The 22,370-nt window shown below is 41.0% G+C and overlaps 1 protein-coding gene across 6 annotated transcripts in view; it reads right to left on the bottom strand.

Moving 5' to 3' along the window:
* NOD1 (nucleotide binding oligomerization domain containing 1) overlaps nt 1–22,370 on the bottom strand; it is a 68,617-nt gene that overhangs the window by 4,751 nt on the left and 41,496 nt on the right. For 2 of the 6 annotated variants that reach the window (XM_073569140.1, XM_073569136.1), the window contains exons 5-11: nt 19,088–19,171; nt 16,864–16,947; nt 15,757–15,840; nt 13,671–13,754; nt 10,677–10,760; nt 4,176–4,259; nt 3,847–3,930 (exon numbers count right to left, since the gene is read on the bottom strand). In XM_073569140.1, the coding sequence (XP_073425241.1) occupies nt 3,847–3,930; nt 4,176–4,259; nt 10,677–10,760; nt 13,671–13,754; nt 15,757–15,840; nt 16,864–16,947; nt 19,088–19,171 (588 nt within the window). Of the gene's footprint in view, nt 1–3,846; nt 3,931–4,175; nt 4,260–10,676; nt 10,761–13,670; nt 13,755–15,525; nt 15,652–15,756; nt 15,841–16,863; nt 16,948–19,087; nt 19,172–22,370 lie in introns of those variants that run through there. The other 4 variants (XM_073569144.1, XM_073569148.1, XR_012230994.1 and 1 more) reach the window with 4 other exon arrangements.

Here is a 22,370-nt window from a genome sequence, read left to right as displayed (position 1 = left end):
TCTATCGCTTTCCATTCTTCAATAACGACCTCTTTTAGAGCCTTGATGTTGGATGGAGAGCGATGCTCAACTTGTTTCTTCAGAACTCCCCATAGGTGTTCAATTGGGTTCAGATCAGGAGACATACAGTGGGGAAAGAGTAGTATTTAGTCAGCCACCAATTGTACAATTTCTCCTACTTAAAAAGATTAGAGAAGCCTGTAATTGACATCATGGGTAGACCACAATTATGAGAGTCAAAATGAGAAAACAAATCCAGAAAATCTGCCATCTGCACATGCGCCGCCCCCCGGCGGCAATGTTCCTGGAGTCCACCGCACACACAGGAAACCATGGAAGGACTGCCGGGGGAATCTAGACTTTCACAAAATGTCGGCAGTGCCCCCCGCAGCGCCGCATACCCCAGGCAGCACCGCTGGGGATACCCCAGCACCATCCTTCATCCCAGTCTGCAGCAACGGTACCGGTAAGGTATATACGCATTATAAGACGCACCCCCATCCCCCCCCCAATTTTTTTGGGAAAAAAAGTGCGTCTTATAGTGCGTAAAATACGGTATTTATTTTCCACCATAATTTGATAAATAAATCTCGGCAAATCAGACAAGGTGATTTTCTGGATTTGTTTTCTCATTGTGACTCTCATAGTTGTTGTCTACCTATGATGTCAATTACAGGCCTTTCATCTTTTTAAGTGGGAGAACTTGTACAATAGGTGGCTGACTAAATACTTTTTTTCCCCACTGTACTTGGCCACTTAAATATCTTTGCCGGCGCCTGTGCAGAAGATCCCTGAATGCAGTGCTCATAGAAGGAAGGATGAGGAATGGATTCTTGAGATCGTGAAGGGTGAAGGATTCTGGGGTCAGAACTGACGTGCATGGAAGGGGATAGTATTACAATGAAGACAGAGGAGGCAGGTATTTTTCCAGGCACCGCACGCTCCAGAGTCTGGACGAAATCATTAACACAGAAATATTATAAACTTTTTTTCAACATCAAGACCATTACGATGAGGCAGACAGGTAGGACCAGTGTACCATTTCTATTACCTGTATGCCCATATTAATAGGTCATATACATCCGGGGGGGGGGGGTAGATTCCCCCTAACTTCCATGGTCAGCCTGAATGTCTCTGAAATGGTTGCATTAACATCCTTGTTCCATTTTTGTATCACTTTTTGCTACAGTAATCTGACATACAGTCATGGCCAAAAGTATTGACACCCCTGCAATTCTGTCAGATAATACTCAGTTTCTTCCTGAAAATGATTGCAAACACAAATTCTTTGGTATTATTATCTTCATTTAATTTGTCTTAAATGAAAAAACACAACAAGAATTGTCCTAAAGCCAAATTGGATATAATTCCACACCAAACATAAAAAAAGAGGGTGGACAAAAGTATTGGCACTGTGCGAAAAATCATGTGATGCTTCTCTAATTTGTGTAATTAACAGCACCTGTAACTTACCTGTGGCACCTAACAGGTGTTGGCAATAACTAAATCACACTTGCAGCCAGTTGACATGGATTAAAGTTGACTCAACCTCTGTCCTGTGTCCTTGTGTGTACCACATTGAGCATGGAGAAAAGAAAGAAGACCAAAGAACTGTCTGAGGACTTGAGAAACCAAATTGTGAGGAAGCATGAGCAATCTCAAGACTACAAGTCCATCTCCAAAGACCTGAATGTTCCTGTGTCTACCGTGCGCAGTGTCATCAAGTAGTTTAAAGCCCATGGCACTGTGGCTAACCTCCCTAGATGTGGCCGGAAAAGAAAAATTGACAAGAGATTTCAACGCAAGATTGTGCGGATGTTGGATAAAGAACCTCCACTAACATCCAAACAAGTTCAAGCTGCCCTGCAGTCCGAGGGTACAATGGTGTCAACCCGTACTATCCGTCGGCATCTGAATGAAAAGGGACTGTATGGTAGGAGACCCAGGAAGACTCCACTTCTTACCCCGAGACATAAAAAAGCCAGGCTGGAGTTTGCCAAAACTTACCTGAAAAAGCCTAAAACATTTTGGAAGAATGTTCTTTGGTCAGATGAGACAAAAGTAGAGCTTTTAGGGCAAAAGCATCAACATAGAGTTTACAGGAGAAAAAAGAGGCATTCAAAGAAAAGTACACGGTCCCTACAGTCAAACATGGCGGAGGTTCCCTGATGTTTTGGGGTTGCTTTGCTGCCTCTGGCACTGGACTGCTTGACCGTGTGCATGGCATTATGAAGTCAGAAGACTACCAACAAATTTTGCAGCATAATTTAGGGCCCAGTATGAGAAAGCTGGGTCTACCTCAGAGGTCATGGGTCTTCCGGCAGGACAATAACCCAAAACACACTTCAAAAAGCACTAGAAAATGGTTTGAGAGAAAGCACTGGAGACTTCTAAGGTGGCCAGCAATGAGTCCAGACCTGAATCCCATAGAACACCTGTGGAGAGATCTAAAAATGGCAGTTTGGAGAAGGCACCCTTCAAATATCAAGGACCTGGAGTAGTTTGCCAAAGAAGAATGGTCTAAAATTCCAGCAGAGCATTATAAGAAACTCATTGATGGTTACCGGAAGCGGTTGGTCGCAGTTATTTTGGCTAAAGGTTGTGCATCGAAGTATTAGGCTGAGGGTGCCAATACTTTTGTCCGGCCCATTTTTTGAGTTTTGTGTGAAATGATCAATGTTTTGCTTTTTGCTTCATTATCTTTTGTGTTTTTTCATTTAAGACAAATTAAATGAAGATAATAATACCAAAGAATTTTTGTTTGCAATCATTTTCAGGAAGAAACTGAATATTATGTCAGAATTGCAGGGGTGTCAATACTTTTGGCCATGACTGTAAGTAAAGTCTTCCTGATCTTCTTGGAGCCTTCACCTTCCTTTCCTAGGTCTTGTGACATTTCTCTTCCATGTGGTGCCATTGCTGACAGCACGAAATAGGGTTTTCTTTAAGTATAATACCCTTACCACTAACAAGTGGTTGAATTATTGTTAATTCAAATTGTTTTTTTATTTGTAGTTTTGCTACTAAATCTTTCATTGGCGCGTACTCATTTTTGCAACATGATCTTTAATGAATTTGTTAGGAAAATTATTTTTGGGGGCGTGTAAAATAACTTTTTTTTTTTTTTTTGCAATCAACGGCCCACATTTATGAAAGTATTTTTGTAGTTTGATATACCATGGAAAATGTTCATTATGAAAGGAAACTAAATGTTTTATGACAAATCTGTTGGGGTGCACAAATTTATACTTAGCATTGCATCAGCCAAGATTCAATTAGAATGACTAAATTTTTAACTTGTTCTAGGTATCGATATCCTTGCCTAAAATATACTAGCGACTGATTCTACTAAAGGAAAAGATTGGAGCAGGGCTGGCAGAACAAAGCACTCAATACTCAAGACACTTCTGGTCTCCCAAATTCATAAGCCACCAGTACAGCTGGAATCCCGTAGAGAGCTCGTCAAGTAAGGAAATCGTAATACTCACACGTGGCTGAAAATTAGATACACACCTATTGAACACATACTATCTAAAAATACAAATGTAAATGCAAAGAAAAATGGAAGTATTCAGATTTGGTGGCCTGATAATGACCTTTGCGATTTAGCAACAAGTTTTTTTTTTGTTTTTATTTTTTTAATTAGTTGAGTAATAAGAGGTGAAATATAAGACCTCATGCTTAGTCATCTCCTAACTATACAAATTGCAGACAGATCTATTAGACTTAAGGCTCAGTGGTCTTGCACAATATGGTTATTCATACTTGTGGCGAAATTAGTGAGCATGTGGTTTTTAGCCTGAGGTTTGTGAACGTGTATCTTCCGGCAGGAGATTTAATACTCACCAAAGTTCCTCCAAACCAGTGTTATGGTCCAGTGCTTCTGCCAGTATATTGGCGCCATAGTTAGTGATGTGGTTTTTAACTAGCCTGCCATGAACAGAAATGGAAAACACTGTGAGAGATAGACTTTTGATCCAAAATCTACAAAGTGTCGTCTGTTGATTGAGCTGCTGCAATATTCTACACACGATTTGTGGGGCAAGTGTTAGATTTACAAAATAAAATACATATGCACACACATGTAATATACTGTACAATACAAATTTAAAAAAATGAATGCATGTTAAAATGTGGAAACATCTAATTTCAGCCATAGTTATATATGGTCTCACCACAGGTGTTGAAGAGTCTGGTTCACTCTCAGAGTTTCACCAAAGCTTTGGGCCACGTCATCTGTAAATTGGTTTTCTGTCAACCTATACAAATTCATATTGAAAATATAAAATAAAAACATTAAATTTGTTCTCATATAAAGCACTGGCATGTATAAATTCAGGAGAATCTTATTAACACAACAATCTATGTGTCACATAGTTTGTCAGTGTATACAAGCCTTATCTCAAAGGTCACAGAGGCTGAAACAACATTAAGCCAGAGGCACCACTAACCAAACACCATAAAGACCAAGGAGATCTCCAAACAAGTCAGGGACAAAATAGTTGAGAAGCGCAATTCACGGTTGGATTACAAAAATATCCCAATCTCTGATAATCCCCTGGAGCACCATAAAATACATCATCATCAAATGGAAAAACATGGTACTACAGCAAACCTGCCAAGAGATGGCTGCCCACCAAAACACTCCGCCTTGACAAGGAGGGCATTATTCAGAGAGGCAGTACAGGGACCAGAGGTAACCCTGAAGGAGGTGCAGAGTTCCCAAGCAATGTACCTACACCAGCAGATGACATGGCTCCCCAAACCATCACTGATTGTGGAAACTTCACACTAGACCTCAAGCAGCTTGGATTGTGGCCTCTCCACTCTTCCTCCAGACTCTAGGACCTCGATTTCCAAGGTCTAGTGTGAAGCATCCACAATCAGCGATGGTTTGGGGAGCCATGTCATCTGCTGGTGTAGGTCCACTGTGTTTTATCAAGACCAAAGTCAGCGCAGCCGTCAACCAGGAAATTTTAGAGCCCTGGAGATGGAAATGTAATTCTCCAGCAGGACTTGTCACCTGTCCACACTGCCAAAAGTACCAATACCCAGTTTGCAAACCGTATCACTGTGCTTGATTGGCCAGCAAACTCGCCTGACCTTAACCACATAGAGAATATATGAGGTATTGTCAAGAGGAAGATGAGACACCAGACCCCACAATGCAGATGAGCTGAAGGCTGCAATCAAAGCAACCTGGGCTTCCATAACACCTCAGCAGTGCCACAGGCTGATCACCTCCATGCCACGCCGCATTGATGCAGTAATTGATGCAAAAGGATTCCCGACCAAGTATTGAGTGCATTTACTGAACATACATTTCAGTAGGCCAACACTTCTGATTTTAACATCATTTTTTCAAGCTGGTGTTATAAAGTATTCTAATTTACTGAGATAATGACTTTTGTGTTTTCATTGGCTGTAAGAAATAATCATCAACATTAACAGAAATAAACACTTGAAATAGATCACTCTGTTTGTAATGACTCTGTCTAATACATGAGTTTCACTTTTTGTCTTGAAGAACAGAAATAAATGAACTTTTTTGAGGATATTCTAATTTTGTGAGATGCACCTGCATATATATAACTGAAAAAAGGTAAAAAATTTAGCTGGGTAACATTTCTTAGCCATACAGTATTACATGTTCTTTGGTCCATTTCATTGGTATATGACCCTGAAGAAACATGTTTAAAATTTAAAATTGGTATTATATTATATTGCTGATCCATAGGGTATTATATACTCTTGGGTACATTTCTTTGGTATATAACAATCAAAAGTACATAGCCTTTATGAGTCTAGCAGTACCAACACATGACAATTTGAACAGAATGTGTAAGGAAGGCCTTTGTGTCTAATACAAGGCTGTATCTGAGTCCCTTATTTTTTGCAGTTCTTTCTTCATAAATGAAACTGAAATTTCCTATTTTTTTTCCATAAAAAATCATTTTTGTTTTACTTAAATATATTTTTACATCCTTTTTAAAATTTGCCTTATGTAAAAGTCATTACACAGGAAAAAATGTTTAACGTTTTTTTTTCCTGTAAAATGCAATTTCTCGTGGGTTTGGAATGTTTTATTGTGACTCCTTAAAGTGGAGTAAAAGTGTGACATCAATGTTCTCAGCAGCGATCTGGGAGTCAGAGATGCTTCCAGGGGTCTTCCCCATGCAGTGGCGGATTATAATGAGGTAATTCTGGGCGGTAGCCCAGGGCCCAGTGGTGTGGGGGGGGCCCCACCAGCCCAGTGTAAATTGTCCCATTATAATCCACCACCATAGCTCCCAACCGTCCCGGATCTGGCGGGACAGTCCCTTTTTTGTTTGCCTGTCCCGCTGTCCCAGGCGGGAGCTTACTTTTCCCGCATTGCACTGAACCGCCATGCCCCCCGTGCACCGACCCCATCCTCGCCCTCCCAGACAGACCCACCGGCCACCGCAGCCCCTCACTGATAAATCCCTGCTCCATGTATGCCGGACTCTGCTGTGCTGGTTGTCATCGTGCTGGATGAGGGAATTGTGTGGGGTCAGGAGGGGTTCACAGGGTGGATGTAGCTGCAAGCGTGTGCGGAGTGGAGCTGCGCGTGTGCGAGATGTGCGGAGCGGCAAGTGTGTAATGTGTGCGGAGCGGAGTCGTGCGTGTGCGAGGTGTGCGGAGTGGAGCCGCGCGGCGCGTGTGTAATGTGTGCGGAACGGAGCCATGCATGTGCGAGGTGTGTGGAGTGGAGCCACATGTGTGTGTAACAGGAGTACACGGCGGAGCCCCGAGGAGCACTTGAAAACTTGCATGTGACGTTCCATCGGAATGGACATGCTGGAAGCTGACCAGAAATGAGGTAATTTTGGGAGGAGATTGTGACGGAATCATGGAGGCACTTCAGGGAATGCTTCAGATCATCACCATGTCCTCCTCCAACAGCGCGGACAGCGGGATCGCCGTGGACTGTGAGATGTTGGCCATGTGAGTGGATCATGATATGTCCCGCACCAGAAGGCTCAGGTGGGCACTACAATGTGAGCCGGACTGGTATAGTATCTTTTTCTCTCTGTTTCTTCCTCTCTCTCTGTTCTTTCTGTCTGTTCTTTCTCCCTCCCACCTCTTTCTCCCTCCCTCTGTTATTCCTTTCTTTCTCTCTCTGTTCTTTCTTTCCCCTCTTTCTCTCCCACTGTTCTTTTTTTCTGCCCCCTGTTTCTTTCCACCTGTTCTTTCTTTCTCTGTTCTTTCTTTCCTCTTTCTCTCTCCCTCTCTGTTCTTTCTTTCTTTCCCCTTTTTTCTCTCTGTTCTTTTTTTCTGTCCCCTCTTTCTTTCCCCCTGTTCTTTTTCTTTCTATCTCTCTGTTCTTTCTCTCTCCCTCTCTGTTCTTTCTTTCCCCTTTCTTTTTCTGTTCTTTCCCTTCTTTCTTTCTCTCGCTCTCTGTTCTTTCTTTCCCCTCTTTCTTTTTCTCTGTTCTTTTTTTTCTTTCTTTGTTTTTTTACTCTCTCTCTGTTCTTTCTTTCTGACGCTTTTTCTCTCTCTGATCTTTCTTTCCCCCTTTCTCTCTCCCTGTTCTTTCTTTTCCTTTTTTCTCTGTTCTTTTTTTCTGTCCCCTCTTTCTTTCTCTCTGTTCTTTCTTTCTCTCTGTTTCTCTTTCTTCCTATGTTTTCTCTCTCTCCTTTCTTTCTCTCTCTTTGTTTTCTTTTCTCTCCCTCTGTTCTTTCTTTCTCTCTCTTGCTGTTCTTTTTTTCTTTCCCTCTCTGTTCTGTTTCTTTTTCTTTCTCTCTGTTCTTTCTTTCCCCTCTTTCTTTCTTTGTTCTTTCTTTCCCCTCTTTCTCTCTCCCTCTCTGTTCTTTCTTTCTTTGTTCTTTCTTTCTTTCCCCTTTTTTCTCTGTTTTTTTCTGTCCCCTTTCTTTCTTTCCCCCTGTTCTTTTTCTCTCTGTTTCTTTTTCTTTCTATCTCTCTGTTCTTTCTTTCTCTCTCTCCCTCTCTGTTCTTTCTTTCCCCTTTCTTTCTGTGTTCTTTCCCTTCTTTCTCTCTCACTCTCTGTTCTTTTTTTCTTACCCCCTTTGTTCTCTTTCTTTCTCTTTCTTTCCCCTCTTTTTCTGTTCTTTTTTCCCTCTGTTCTCTCCCCTCTTTCTTTTTCTCTCTCTGTTCTTTTTTTCTGTCCCCTCTTTCTTTCCCCCTCTGTTCTTTCTTTCTGTTTCTTTCTTTCTATCCCTGTTTTTTTTCTCTCGCTTTTTCTCTCTCTGTTCTTTCTTTACCCTCTCTCTGTTCTTTCTTTCCCCTCTTTTTTCTCTTTTTTCTGTCCTCTCTTTCATTCTTTCTTTGTTTTTCTTTCTCTCTTTGTTTTCTTTTCTCTCTCTGTTCTTTCTTTTCCTCAGTACCATTCAGTGTGCCCACAATGCCAGCCACTATGCCCATAATGCCAGCCACTGTGCTCTCAGTACCAGTCAGTGTGATCAGCAGTGCTAAATGGGTGTGGTCAGGTGGCCGGTAACCAATCATAGTGGAAGTCGTCTGTTTCCATCAACTTTCCTATATGTGGGCACCTCTAGTAAGGTGGGCACGAGATGGGGGGTCTTGTCACCTCTGCCTCACACATAAGTTACTATGAGGTGTACTTTATTCCTGCCACATTTCTATCTTGGCCTACTAAGAGAAATGTTTTGACCAGTTGAAAGTTATACTACCTGAGGATTGTGAATGTGTGTGCTGCACGCATGTAGTAATGTGTGTGTGTATTAATTAGGATTAATTCCGGGAAGACCAAGGAATTGGTGGTGGACTTTCGCAAGGGCAAAAATCCACCAGTAGTGGTGAACATTCAGGGTAATGACATTGAGATAGTCGACACCTATAAGTACCTTGGTGTGATCCTCAATAATAAGCTTGACTGGGCCCATCACTTGGATGCAGTGTACAGGAAGGGCCAAAGCAGGCTTTATCTGCTCAGAAGGCTGAGAGCCTTCGGAGTTAGGGGGGCACTCCTTGCATCATTCTTCAACTCTGTTGTGGCGTGCTGGGGTAGTGGCATATCAACCAGGGACAGGAATAGGCTGGACAAACTGATTAGAAGGGCCAGCTCTGTCCTGGGATGCCCCCTTGACCCAGTTCAGGAAGTAGGCAACAGGAGGATACGGGCCAAGGTGAGCTACATGGTGCAGAATGATTCCCATCCCATGCATATGACCGTGACAAAGATGTGCAGTACTTTCAGTGACCGGCTACTTCATCCTAAATGTGAGAGGGAGCGCTATCGAAAGTCCTTCCTTCCTGCTGCAGTTAGGCTGTATAACCAGCACTGTCCAAAACGGAGAACGACCCAAACAGAGAACTGATAGATCCAAAGTTGTGACAGTCCGGTTACATTTTTTTTTTTTTTCGTATATGTACCTACCTACTGTCAATGTAATGCCTTTATGCATCTGTATCTGTTCTTGTTCCTGCCTTGCTACTGTAATGCTCTGAATTTCCCCATGGTGGGACGATTAAAGGATTATCTTATCTTATCTTATGCACATCGGAGGTTGCTTCTTTTATCTGGGGAAGTTCATGAAGCAGAAGCCTCTGTGTGACTCATGTGAAGTAACTTGTCTGCTAGGTCATGGGTCCAGGTAAGCAGGTGATTACAGACTATTAGCTAGTTGGGTGGAAGTCTTCCAGTATTTGTAAGACCTCGTGCACACGCTGAGTTTTTACCCTAGTATTTATAAGGTCTCGTGCACACGCTGAGTATTTGGTGAGTTTTTCGCTCAGTATTTGTAAGGTCTCATGGACACGCTGAGTATTTTGTTTTTTACCTCAGTATTTGTGAGGCCTCGTGCACACTGTGTATTTGCTGTGTTTTTTACCTCAGTATTTAACCCCTTGACGCACCGTATGTGTCATGAAAACTAGTGATTTCCCGACCCCGTCACATGACCCCTTCACATGACCAGGGGGCCCACAGAGTCTGAACATCCCGGGGCCCTGACTACCCTTAATCCACCCCTGTCCCCATAACGTTCTCCGTCCATTCAGAACTTTTCCCATCAATCTGAACATTTTCACTGCATCCCAAGACTCTGTAGGGTATGTCGGAAAAAAACTCAGCTTTCTCATTGACTCCCATTATACTCGTTATTCAAAACGAGCATGCGAGTATGAGGAATTGCTCGGTTTGAGCAACAAGCACCTGAGCATTTTAGTGCTCGCTCATCCCTAGTTATTATGCACAAGTCACTTATCAAGAAATCAGGGCTCGAAGTGGAGACTATTTCTCCCGGCTCACCTGACTCCAAATGTAAATGCTGCAGTCGATCAGTGGGTGCAAGTTACCATGGAGGAGTATCGCAAGACTGAGTATTTTTTTTTCTCACCCTCATGGGTCCATTAGTAAGGGTAGTGGACAGTTCCTTTTAGACAAATAGAAAGCTCACTGAGTATGCATGGGATCTCTAAGTAGTAGTGGCAGGTTAGTGGTGATGTGTGGTATATTGGGGGTGTGACATCACTGACAGCAGACACGTAGGACAGATGTAAAGTCACCATCTCCAGAAAAAAAAAGAGCAGATTTTAATATCCTAAGTAAATTAAAAAAATGCCTTAATTACCGCTCTACGAGTAAGGAAATGGGAAAAAAATAAAAACCCCTTTAGTAACGTGTCAATACAGACAGGACAGTTACCATTAATATGATTGTAATTATAACTTACCATAATATTCTGAGAGATGTATTGTGCTGTAAAGCATCAGCAATATATGCACCTCCAACAGACGTTATTTCATTGCAGGCCAGACTACGAAGAGAAATACAAGATGTGAATTAGATTATAGAATTGCTAGTAACAGTATAAAGAACATTATACAATATTATTTCTTAATATATTATTTATAACACTCTAAACCTAATTCAGACACAATTCAGCCCCCTCCTTAATGTAGTTGGTAGTCAAATAGATTTCTGCCATGTATATATTTGGCGGAAAAACGTATGGCAAAAATAAAATATCAGCTATGCAAATATATGATCGTGGGTAGTGTAACTGCTTATATGCCAGAAAACCCACAAACAAGACCCCATATTAAAAACTGAACCCCCCAAAGAATATATAACCACATTCAAAAAGTTTCTTAACCTTTCAGGTGCTTCAAGAGAATTAATACAAACTAGAAGAAAAAAAATGAAAAATTACATTTTATGTTCTAAAATATTGCTTTAGCCTCAATTCTTTTAATTTTCACAAGGATAAAAGGAGAAAATGAGCAAAACAATTTGTTGTGCAATGTCTCCTGAGTACAGGGTTATGCCACGTGTGGTCGGAAACTACTGTTTGTGCATAAGGCATGGCTCAGAAGGGAAGGAGCGCCATTTGACTATTGGAGCACAATTTTTGCTGGAATAGACTGCAGACACCATGTCACATTTACAGCACCTCCAAGGTGCCAAAACAACAGAAACGAACCCCCCCCACAAGTGACCCCATTTTGAAAAGTACACCTCTAGAGGAATTTTGCTAGGGGTGCAATGACTATCTTGAACCCACTAGCATTTCACAAAAATTTAGAATATTGGGCCGTGAAAATGAAATATTACGTTTATTCCACGAAAATGTTGATTTAGCCCCAAATCTCTCATTTTCACAAGGGTAAGAGGAGAAAATGAACCCAGCTATTTGTTGTGTAATTTCTCCTGAGTACACAATACCTCATATGTGGTCAGAAACCACTGTTTGGGTGCACAGCACGGCTCGGAAGGGAAGGAGCACCATTTGTCTTTTGGAGCACAGTTTTTGCTAGAATAGATTGCAGATACCATGTCTCATTTGCAGACCCCAGAGATGCCAAAACAGCAGAAACCTCCCACAAGTGACCACATTTTGGAAAATACACCCATTGAGGAATTAATCTAGGACTGTAGTGATAATTTTAAAGGCACAGATGATTAATTGTATAAGAACACAGAATACATGTGCACACTGTATACAGAATTGTATAAATTGAGCTGTGAAAATTAAAAATTACATTTTTTTTCCCACTAAAATGTTGTTATAGCCCCAAGTACTTAATATTCAAAAGGGCTAGTGGGAGAAAACAGGTCATATAATTTGTTACTCAACTTCTCCTGTCGACGATGATACCCCATATGTGGACAGAAACTACTTTCCACCAAGGTGCAAAGCTCAGGAAAGAAGCACAGATTTTTCTGGAATGGTTTGTGCATGTCATTTCACATTGGCGGAGCCCCTGAGGTGCCAGAACAAGAGAACTTCGCATAAATCACCTCAGTGAATTGATCTAGGGGTTCCACAGTATATTAAGAGCACAAATTGCCTAGTATTGAGCCACGAAGAATAAATAATTCTGCATGACCACCCACCAAAAATTGATGGCAGAGCGCACAAAGCCCACCAAGTGACAATGTATATTTACAGTCAGCTGACGTGTAGAGATTAAACGGGGTTATCCAGGACTTTATTTTTTTCCCACTTTGTGGCTAAGAACTTACCAGTAGATAGGTACTAGATCACCTGCCGATTCTGCCCTATGATGATCTCTCCCAGCTCAGAGTGGTCACTCCTACCAGCGATTCTCCTGCTTCCAGTGATGTAAAAAGAGCAGCTCTTTCTCTTCCACTCTGCTCTGTCAACGGAGCTCACTGACTGTCCTGGTGTGGACAGCTGGCTCCTCGTTGCATGACGTCAGCAATGATACTCCATCGACTAAGCAAACCAGAAGAGAAAGAGCTGCTCTGTTGATGTGAGGTCAAAGGAGGCAAGAGAATCGCTGCCTTGAGCCAGGAAAGAGTGTCGCAGGGCACAACAGGCAAGTAGAGAGTAACTACCTGTCAGTAAGTACTTAGCGTCATGGAGAAGAGAAAATAATCCCTATAAGGTCCCTTGATATAGGAATTTATAAATGAAATATCTCTGTCAACATGTGTTGAAAGAATTGCTTATCTCATATACAAAAGTAAAGATTTGACACATCTTGCTTAAAAGGGTGGTCTGAAACTAAAGTTTAAATTGATCCTGAATGTCTATTTAATGTAATAATCTAATCACTTTTTAATATAGTTTAATTAAATAATATTTCCTCTCAACTATATCTGCTAGTTTTGTTTTTACTTTAATTTGGATTACGTTTCATTCGATAATCCCAAGTGCATTCTGGGATACTTAAACAGGTCATTATCAGGAGTCAGTGACTGCTGTTACTGCTGCTTTATCCACCTTGAAATGGATGTCACTTGACGCTTCATTTCAGGGGCTGGGGTAGTCCCTGCTCTACTGCGCATGTATCAGTTGTCAATACCGGCTCATGCACAGTATGAACTACATGCTTACAATAGTGCTATATTCCTCTGAATGTGCAGTGACAGTGCACTCCCGAGTTGGCTCTTATGAAAAGTGAAGAGACGAAAAAAAAAGAGAACACTGTCACTGCGCATTGAAAAGGAGAGAATGCAGCAACAGGAACAGCAGAGATCAGCCTGGCCCCAAATACAGACGTCATCAGTGAATTTTTAATTAAACTGTATTATAAAAGTGATTAGATTACATTAGATTGACATTAAGGGTTAAATTAAGCTTTCGCTTCGGACCACTCCTTTAAAAACTAGTTTGCCGACTTGGAATCTGTGGAAGGAATAAATATGACTTATTCTCATCACCTACAGTTGAAGTTATTATTAGAACCTGAAAACAAACCTTAGATCTTTCAGGCAGGGATGGTTTCTTATAGCTTCTGCGAATGCCTGGGCCCCTTCATCACCAATACGATTTCCCCACATCCTGCAAATACATATATTCAATGCGTTCTTGAAGGTCAGAAGATTACCAATTAAGGAATTTTATGCACAAAAAAAGTAGTGTAGAGGAATAATGTCATACCGTACATATTAGATGTTGGTCAGCAAATCCTGATAATTTCAACAGAGTCAAACAACAGTCTAATGCTTGTATGAGGATAACCCCAATATTCCCAATAGTGCAGTATATTGTGCTACAATTCTATACACTATGCAGTAAGTTTTACAGCTCCTGTAACACGTAAAGTATTTTCCCATAAAATATATAATTATAGTCTATCCTTTGGCTAGGTGATGACTGTATTATTGCTGCAGGTCCAAGTGTCGAGAATTAGAGATGGGACATTAGATGCACAGGACTGTGGTACATCAGCCAGGTCAGTAATCTGTGACTGCTGGTCAGGAGACCTGCGAATCTTCTTACCTCCCGATCTTCTTTTGATAAGCCAGACCTGGCACAATAGCATCATTGCTCGCAAGACATCGGTCCAGCCCAGCTAAGAAGAGCTGTCAATTCCAAGAGGTAAGGGGTTTGGCAGGTCTCGCGTCCATCTGTCACAAATTACTGATTTGGCCAATAGACCAGAGTTCTGCAAATCGATTCACCCATGTTTAATGGTGACCCCAACTGATCCCGAGCTGTAAGTCACAAAGTCTTCTGTGTGAATGATGTGATAGGGCAATTATTTTAATACTGTTTTACTCACATCTGAAGGAGAGATTGAGAGGGCGGCTCATTCAAAAGATAAAAATGTTCTCCAGCATAGATGAGTAAAACTTTATTAATTCCAAACTTGTTAAAGTAAGGACATGTTGGCATACCAAAGACATCCTGGGGAAGGGGGGGGGCTTGACAGACGCTTTTGACTTAGAAAGTGTTAGTCATGGTCTCAGTCCCAAAAAAGTGAATGGAGTGGTGGTTAAGCACATGCTGCATTTACACAGAGAACTCTGGCAAGCCCATGCTTAAGATCCATGAGGGTCTCAGCAATCAGACTCTCCCAGTGATCATACATTTCGATAGGTGATACATTCAGTGGAAAGATGAGCTTAGCCTGAGTTTATTTGCTACAAGATTAAGCACATCAGAAAAGGTTATTGACACAGGACCATCAAAAGTAAAAGAATTGTAGGCTCACAGATTTCCAACAGTAGAAATCAATATTTTTATAGCAGTGAAGTACAAGCATATTGTGTGATTTAAGACTTTCATTTGGGATCGAATAAGGCAGATGATGCAATAAATAGAAAGGATTCCTCTCCCCCCGCCCCTCCACAAAAGTGCTCTATGCGTTTTGTTAGGTTAAGTTCTCATGATTTTTTTGAAGTTCGGTATTTTTAAAAAAGCAGCATCTTACAGTTCCAGCGATGTGAATGGAATTTTATAATAATCTCATGCCCATTGTGCTTCTCCTTTACTCAGCGTAAAATGACCTGCACAGTGTGTGTAACAAAACTGCAACATGTCAATTCTTCTTGCGGGTATGCTGAATTTTATGTGCAGATTTTCCCAACAGACTTGCATTAGATGCAGAAATACGCACATGACTATCAAAGTTTTGTTGAAGTCAAATACCATGAGATATCAGAAAGAAAGCAGCTTTACTCAAAACATGACATACCAACAAGATACAAAAACGCAACATCAAAAACGGCATGTAAAGAAAAAAACCAAACACTCAAAAACAATGAGAAAACGCAAGGAACCCAATTTACTTAATAGGTGCAGAGAATCTGCAACATCAAAAACTCACCAGCAGCTCATCATGGAAATGTAGACGAACAGGTCAATTGGCTTCCATGTACTTTATAGTGTTCGTATTGCCAAGCTGTCATTCTCTAAATCACCCGACTAACAATCTTCACCCCGATAAGCCTTACTTTACAAGTTTTGAAGAACACAACAAATACACATTTTTCAAATATATTTTTTATAGAATTGTGGAATTATTTTTTTTTTCAAATTCACGGAAAGTATTTATTACCCCACATCACAAACACTGGTGCTCCTTTGTAACGCTTGTGCAATACGTCTTCCACCTTCAGCAGAAAACCGATTGTACCCCAACCTGGTCAAAATGCAAGTAATAAAATTCTGCGTCAGATGAAAATTCAACCTGTAAATATCCTGAAAATTCCAGTACAGAGTATCATCTAATCAAAGTCTGTACTTTAAAAATAGCAAGATATTTTGTTTAAAATTTTATTTTTCTAAATATTGCGCCTCCTAAAAATGTATCATTAGGCAAAAAAAGCACATGTAGTATCCATGCCTTTATAGGCCGACTGGAATGAAGAGTTGGATTACCGCGGGAGAAAAAAATTGGGCAAACGGCCCATAAACCTCCACAATCTCTCATTTTCAGTTTATTCAAATAAATGAATATCAGAAATATGGCAGAATACGTGATGCTGCCCGCTGAGGGCACAGGGAATCTGTCCACGTCCTAGCTCTGCCTCTGCTAAGGGCAGGGTGCTGCCCCTCTTTAAAGAGGTTGTCCACTACTTTAAACATGCTTAGGATAGGTCAATATCTGACGGGTGAGGCTGTAATACCCGGCACTCCCGCTGATCAGATGTTCTCGGTGTCAGCAGCCGGAAGCGCTTAGTCATGGAGCTGCTGCGCCTCCTCATCGTAAAAGCGGCCAGGTACTCCACATCCGCCCCTTTACTGATTTGAATAGAAGGTAGATGTGCAGTACCCGGCCGCGGCCACTATAAGTAGACTAAGTAGCACCGTAACTGAGCACTTCCGTCCGCTGCCGGCACAGACATTGATGCCGTATGCTAAGTATAGGTCATCCATGTTAAAGTTGTGGACAATCTTTTTAACATTTGCTAGTTTTTGCCTTAGTAATTAATAATAGCAGATAGATGATATCATAAACTACTCGAGACATAAGTTGGAGAAAAACACCACCATTATGAAGACCTAAACGTTCTTTTAGAGATACATCTAAATATATTATATGGATATTGTTACATACAATATCCTGCTGCTCTCAGATTACATAACCTGATGACAGATTTCCTTTCAGAAAATCATGTTCATGACAAAAGAATAGATAAATTAAAATATTTGGCATACTTACTTTAAGTACTTTAACAAGGGGCATTCTAGAATGATTTTTGCCACATGCTTGGCTCCATGATCTGTTATTAGATTTTTGTACAAACTACAAATTACAGAAAAATAAAAATGTTTATTGCCTATATTTAGGTTTTTAAATATTACTAATTATATAATTTGTTACTGATGTTTCTTTTTTTCATATTTAAAGGCAGTACATACAGTATGGTTGAATTCTATGGCCCTAAAGATATCCAAGACGATAACTTCTAGCAAAAATAGAATAAACAGAGCCACAAGCAATCAGAGTAACTTAACAGATTTATCCCCAACTTCATAGATGGGTATTGTACTTGTAAATATTAACAATTTTGCAATTTACTGCTTTTTAAAATTCTCACCCTTTTTGAGATATTAACACTTTTCTTTTTGTCAGCTTGGAGACCAACCACCCTTCCAGACAGCAGAACATGCGCAGCGCTTACAAGCTCTTTTTTATTTACTTTGAATGCACTATTTTGAAGCTGGCCAGGAATGATTAAGTACACTTTTTACTCCTAATCGATGCAGTACTTAAACGCTATATATCAGCGGGGCGGTAGGTCTCCTAGGCAATGATATGAAAACAAAAGAAAAAGTATTAATACATCAAGGATGGCTGCAAAATTGTATTAAGCAATACAATGCAAGAATGCTTGTTTTAACATGAACTATGTGACAATTTCCATGCATGAAAATGGGATAATGACCCTTTAACCAATAACCGACATATGATGTATATGGTACGTCACATGCAGTCTGCCTGACTTTGATGTGGGCTTGCAAGCACATCCTTCATCTTTTCCAGCAGATGATGGCTGTGATTATCAACCATCACCTGCCTCTAATAACCCAACAGCTGTTAGCCTGTTAAATACCACTGTCAATCTGTGATGCTGGTCTCAATTTGGGCAGAATACCGTGATCGGAAAATTCACAGAAGTAAAAGTAAAAAGCGTTCAAGTTATTTATGGAATTGATAAATTATGGCTATCTACAAGATAATATTTGTAGGTCATCCTTTTTGGTTTTTGCAAAGGTAAGCACTACTAACATAAGATCTTTTCCTTGAAGATTTAACTACCGTACTTGCTGAAGGGGTTCGAATGGAGTCTCCAATAATGATCTGAACAAGGGCTAATAATTTATTCCACCAACTTCTTCAACATTCTGATGGGGCAGAGAGGAAAAACGTTTACTGGACCTATGGTCCAAACATGATACCACGTGATCTTGGTTGTGAAGAGAATGAAAAAACTTTACACTTTAGTTTGAGTTCTTCCTGGTGGTGAGGAGATCTACAAAGCCATGGTCATGTTCTCACCATAAGCTTGAAGCATCTCCCGATTCAGTTCTCATTCCACGTGAGAGTCCTTTTAAATGAACTGCAGGCATACAGGGAACTTTGTGTTCTGCAAAGACTTTTTGGGTTCTATTATTAGCAAAGAGACCAAATTGCATCCCTCACTCTTAAGGGCCTGTTACACATAGCGATATCGCTAGCAATATCGCTGTAACGTCACTGGTTTTGCGACGTAGCAGCGATATTGCTAGCAATATCGCTACATGTGATACTTGCCTCCGACCGGCTCCCCCGCTGTCCATCGCTGATCGCGAGAGAACGTCCTGGGCCGTTTCTCGTCGGGCGCTTCCTGCTGGGCTTCCTGTGGCGCCGACAAGCGACGCATGGACGCGGGCGGGAGGACGTCAGGATCGCCGCGTCTGACAGGTAAGTAGCGACCCCCGACCCCAGCGATGTCGCTGGTGAGATCTGCCTGTGTGGCAGCTCACTAGCGACCACTTAGCGATGCACCAGCGATCCATATTGTTGTCCGGATCGCTGGTGCATCGCTAAGTGTAACGGTACCCTTAATGAATCACCCCCTTAATGTTTGCCTGTTGCCTTGTATATCAGACCCCATGCCAGGTGTCATTGTAACAAGATAATCAATGTTATTCACTTCACCAGTCAACGTATAACCGAACATAAATTTGATTCAACCGGTCTTAGGATGATACCACAATGAGAGGTTTCATAATCACGCAGCCATTAGGTGGAGTGTCAGTCAATGTGCGGTTTCACAGTTAATGTGAATTAAATTCATACAGAAACAGACATGCATATATAATTTATTGGTTACAAACCTTCATCAATGTACAGGGGTCTGCACATGCACCCCAAGATAAAATATTAAAATGTTACTTGCCCAAGAAACTTGATGACCTTATGTTTGGTTAACTCTTCAGCCAAAACTTTGACACCTTCATCTGTGATCTGATTCACACTTAATCTGTAATCCAAGTTAAATAGATAAAATATTGAAGTTGTGCAACCAAATTAACCCAGAACATGTTTTAACCCCTTAAGAACATGACATTTGAGTTTATTAAATTATTATTAACTAACTGATTACATTACATTTTGAATTTTGCGCCGTTGCTGCACAAATGAAGTGTTAACTTTATTCTGTGGCTCAGAATAAGCAATATATCACATTCATATAGTTTTTTTAAGGTTTTATTTTATTACAAACATTTTGCACAATATAACCCGTAATTTGGTTTTGCATCGTCATGTTCTGAGAACCAGAAGTTTTACATTTTTCTTTTAAGTGAACTCACAGTTTTCTAAAGCATGGTAGAAGATCTACCACTCCATAATCATTTCTATTATTGTCCAAAGTAGCTTAGATTAAAGGGAGTCTCTCAGTGTACCCTTAACATAACCAAACAGTTCATTGTACCACCCAGCCTACACGTTTTCCATCTACAGTGGCTTGTGAAGGAATTCACCCCCTTAGCATTTTTCATGTTAACCCAGAATTTCACTTGTTTTTTTTGTTTTTTTGAGCGTTTGCATCAGTTCATATAAAGAACATGCCTGCAACTGGGAACGATTGCTTTTCTTTTTCTTGTGAAGCAAACAACAAATAGGATAAAATAACTGAAAATTTCAGTGTGCATATATATTCACCCCCTAAGCCAGTTCTTTCTAGAGCCTCCTTTTGCAGCAATTACATCTGCAAGTCACTTTGGATAAGTCTCTATGAGCTTTCCCCATCTTGCCATTATAATTTTTGCCCATTCAAGTTAGATGGTTTCCTCTGGTAAACAGCAATCTTCAAGTCTGACCACAGATTCACAATTGCATTAAGGTCTGGGCTTTGACTAGGCCACTCTTAAACCACTTGATTGTTGCTTTAGCAATATGTTTGGGTCATTGTGTTGTTGGAAGGTGACCCTCCGTCCCAGTCTCAAATCACTAACAGGTTTTACTCAAGAATATCCCTGTATTTCGTACCATACATCTTCCCCTCGACTAGGACCATTTTCCCTGCAGCCGAAAAACATTCCCACAGCATGATGTTGCCACCACGTTTCACTGTGTGGATGGTGTTCTTGGGGTGATGAGCTATGTTGGTTTGGCGCCAGTCGTACCGTTTACCTTTGTGGCCAAAAAGTTCAATTTTGGTCTCATCTGACCACAGCAACTTCCTCCATACATACACTTGGGGAGTTTCCCAAATGTCTTTTGGCAAACTCAAAACGAGCCTTACATTTTTGTGAGTAAGTAAAGGCTTTTTTCTGCTCACTCTTCATAAAGGCCTCCTCTATGGAGTGTACAGCTTATTGAGGTCATATGGACAGATACTCCAGTCTCTGTTTAGGAATTCTGCAGCTCCTTCCAATGAGGGCCTCTCTGATTAATGCCCTCATGGCTGAGAGTTTTGGTGGGTGGTCCTCTCTTGGCAGGTTTGCTGTAGCACCATTTTCTTTATAATGGATTTGATGGTGATCTGGCGAATCCTCAGAGATTGGGATATTTATATTTTATAACCCAACCCTTACTTGACTTCTCAACAACTTTGTCTCTTACTTGTTTGGAGATCTCCTTGGTTTTCATGGTGTTGTTTGGGTAGTGGTGCCTCTTGCTTAATGGTGTTGCAACCTCTGTGGCCTTTCAGAAAAGGTGTGTACCTTATTTCTCGAACTATAAGACGCACCGGACCATAAGATGCACCCAAATTTTCAAAAGGAAAATAGGGAAAAAAATGAATGCATCAGGACCGGTGGTGCTCACTGGTACAGGGGCTCCGCCGACATTTTGTGAAAGTCCAGAGCCCCTACACATCCATTGCTGCAATGCAGTGGCCTCTGGGAAATCCCATCCCAGGCCAGCGCGGCAAGTTCAGCGGTGGTGCGGAGGCTCTGTTAACATCTTGTGAAAGCCCGGATCCCCACCCCCCACATCCATTGCTGCAATGCGGTGGCCTCTGGGAAAATGGCTGCAGGAGGCAGCACATGTGCAGATTGAGATCTCGGGACGAGATCTTGTTGCCAAAATCTCACTCTGCACATGTGCCGCCTCCAGTGGCCATTTTCCTGAAGGTCACCGCAACGCAGTAATGGAAGTGTGGGGGCTCCAGGCTTTCACAAAAGGTCGGCGGAGCCCCCGCACGACCAAGCAACACTGAATACTGCCGCACAAGACTGGGATGGGAGATCATCACCCTGCAGCATTGGACCACCACAGAATCGCCCGACTCCTGCTGCCACCACACTACTGGTAAGTATATTCCGACTATAAGAAGCACCCCCATTTTTCCCTCAAATTTTGGGGGAAAAAAGTGCGTCTTATAGTCCGAAAAATACAGTATATACTCACAGACCATGCGACACTTAGATTGCCCACAGGTAGACTTCCTCTCACTAAGCATGAGATTTAAGAAGGTAATAGCTTGCACCAGAAATTTTTAGGAGCTTCATCACACAAGAGGGGAGTACACATGCACATGCCAATTTTTTGTTATTTGATACTATAAATTTAATTTGTCTATATTTCTCTCACTTCACCAACTTGTACTATTTAGTGCTGATGCATCATTGATATTGGATTATGAAAATATTTTAACACAGGTTACATTGTAACAAAATAGGTAAAAAGCCAAGGAGGTGAATACTTTCGCCAGCCACTGTATCTCCTTCCTTCTCTGACTCTTGTATTGCCATAATTGTCAATTAAGGAAGCGTGGACCAGAAACACAGTAGATGCAAAATAATTTTGTCCGAACTGACACAGTTTAAAGTAATACGCACATATTCCTTTGGGTAGAAATTTCCCCACGTTTTCTCATATATGTACTTTTTGATCACTTGTGATTACACTTTTTAGAATGCGGTACAAAGACAAATAATTTGTTAATTCTGATTTTTTTTTTCTAGCAGCTTTCACAATTTAATATAACTGACATGTTAACCTTATTCTGGGGGTCAATACAATTATGGAAGTACTCAGTTTACATGGCTTTTTTATGTTTTACTACTTTTGAAAAAAAATAATAAAAATGTACGTACCTACGAGCCACTGATGTCTACTGTAATATAAAAGTAATGTATTCCATGCAGTGTGCATTTCAATACAGCTAATGTTTATATCCACCTTAGAATTCGGCTCTGTTCATATAACAATTTGTAGAAGTCAGAACCAAA

Source organism: Dendrobates tinctorius, unplaced genomic scaffold (assembly GCF_039654945.1).
Source record: "Dendrobates tinctorius isolate UK_male_01 unplaced genomic scaffold, ASM3965494v1 ptg000005l, whole genome shotgun sequence".
Taxonomy (NCBI): Eukaryota; Metazoa; Chordata; class Amphibia; order Anura; family Dendrobatidae; genus Dendrobates; species Dendrobates tinctorius.
The sequence above is the reverse complement of the archived record's forward strand: the minus strand, read 5'-3'. Positions and strand labels throughout refer to the sequence as shown.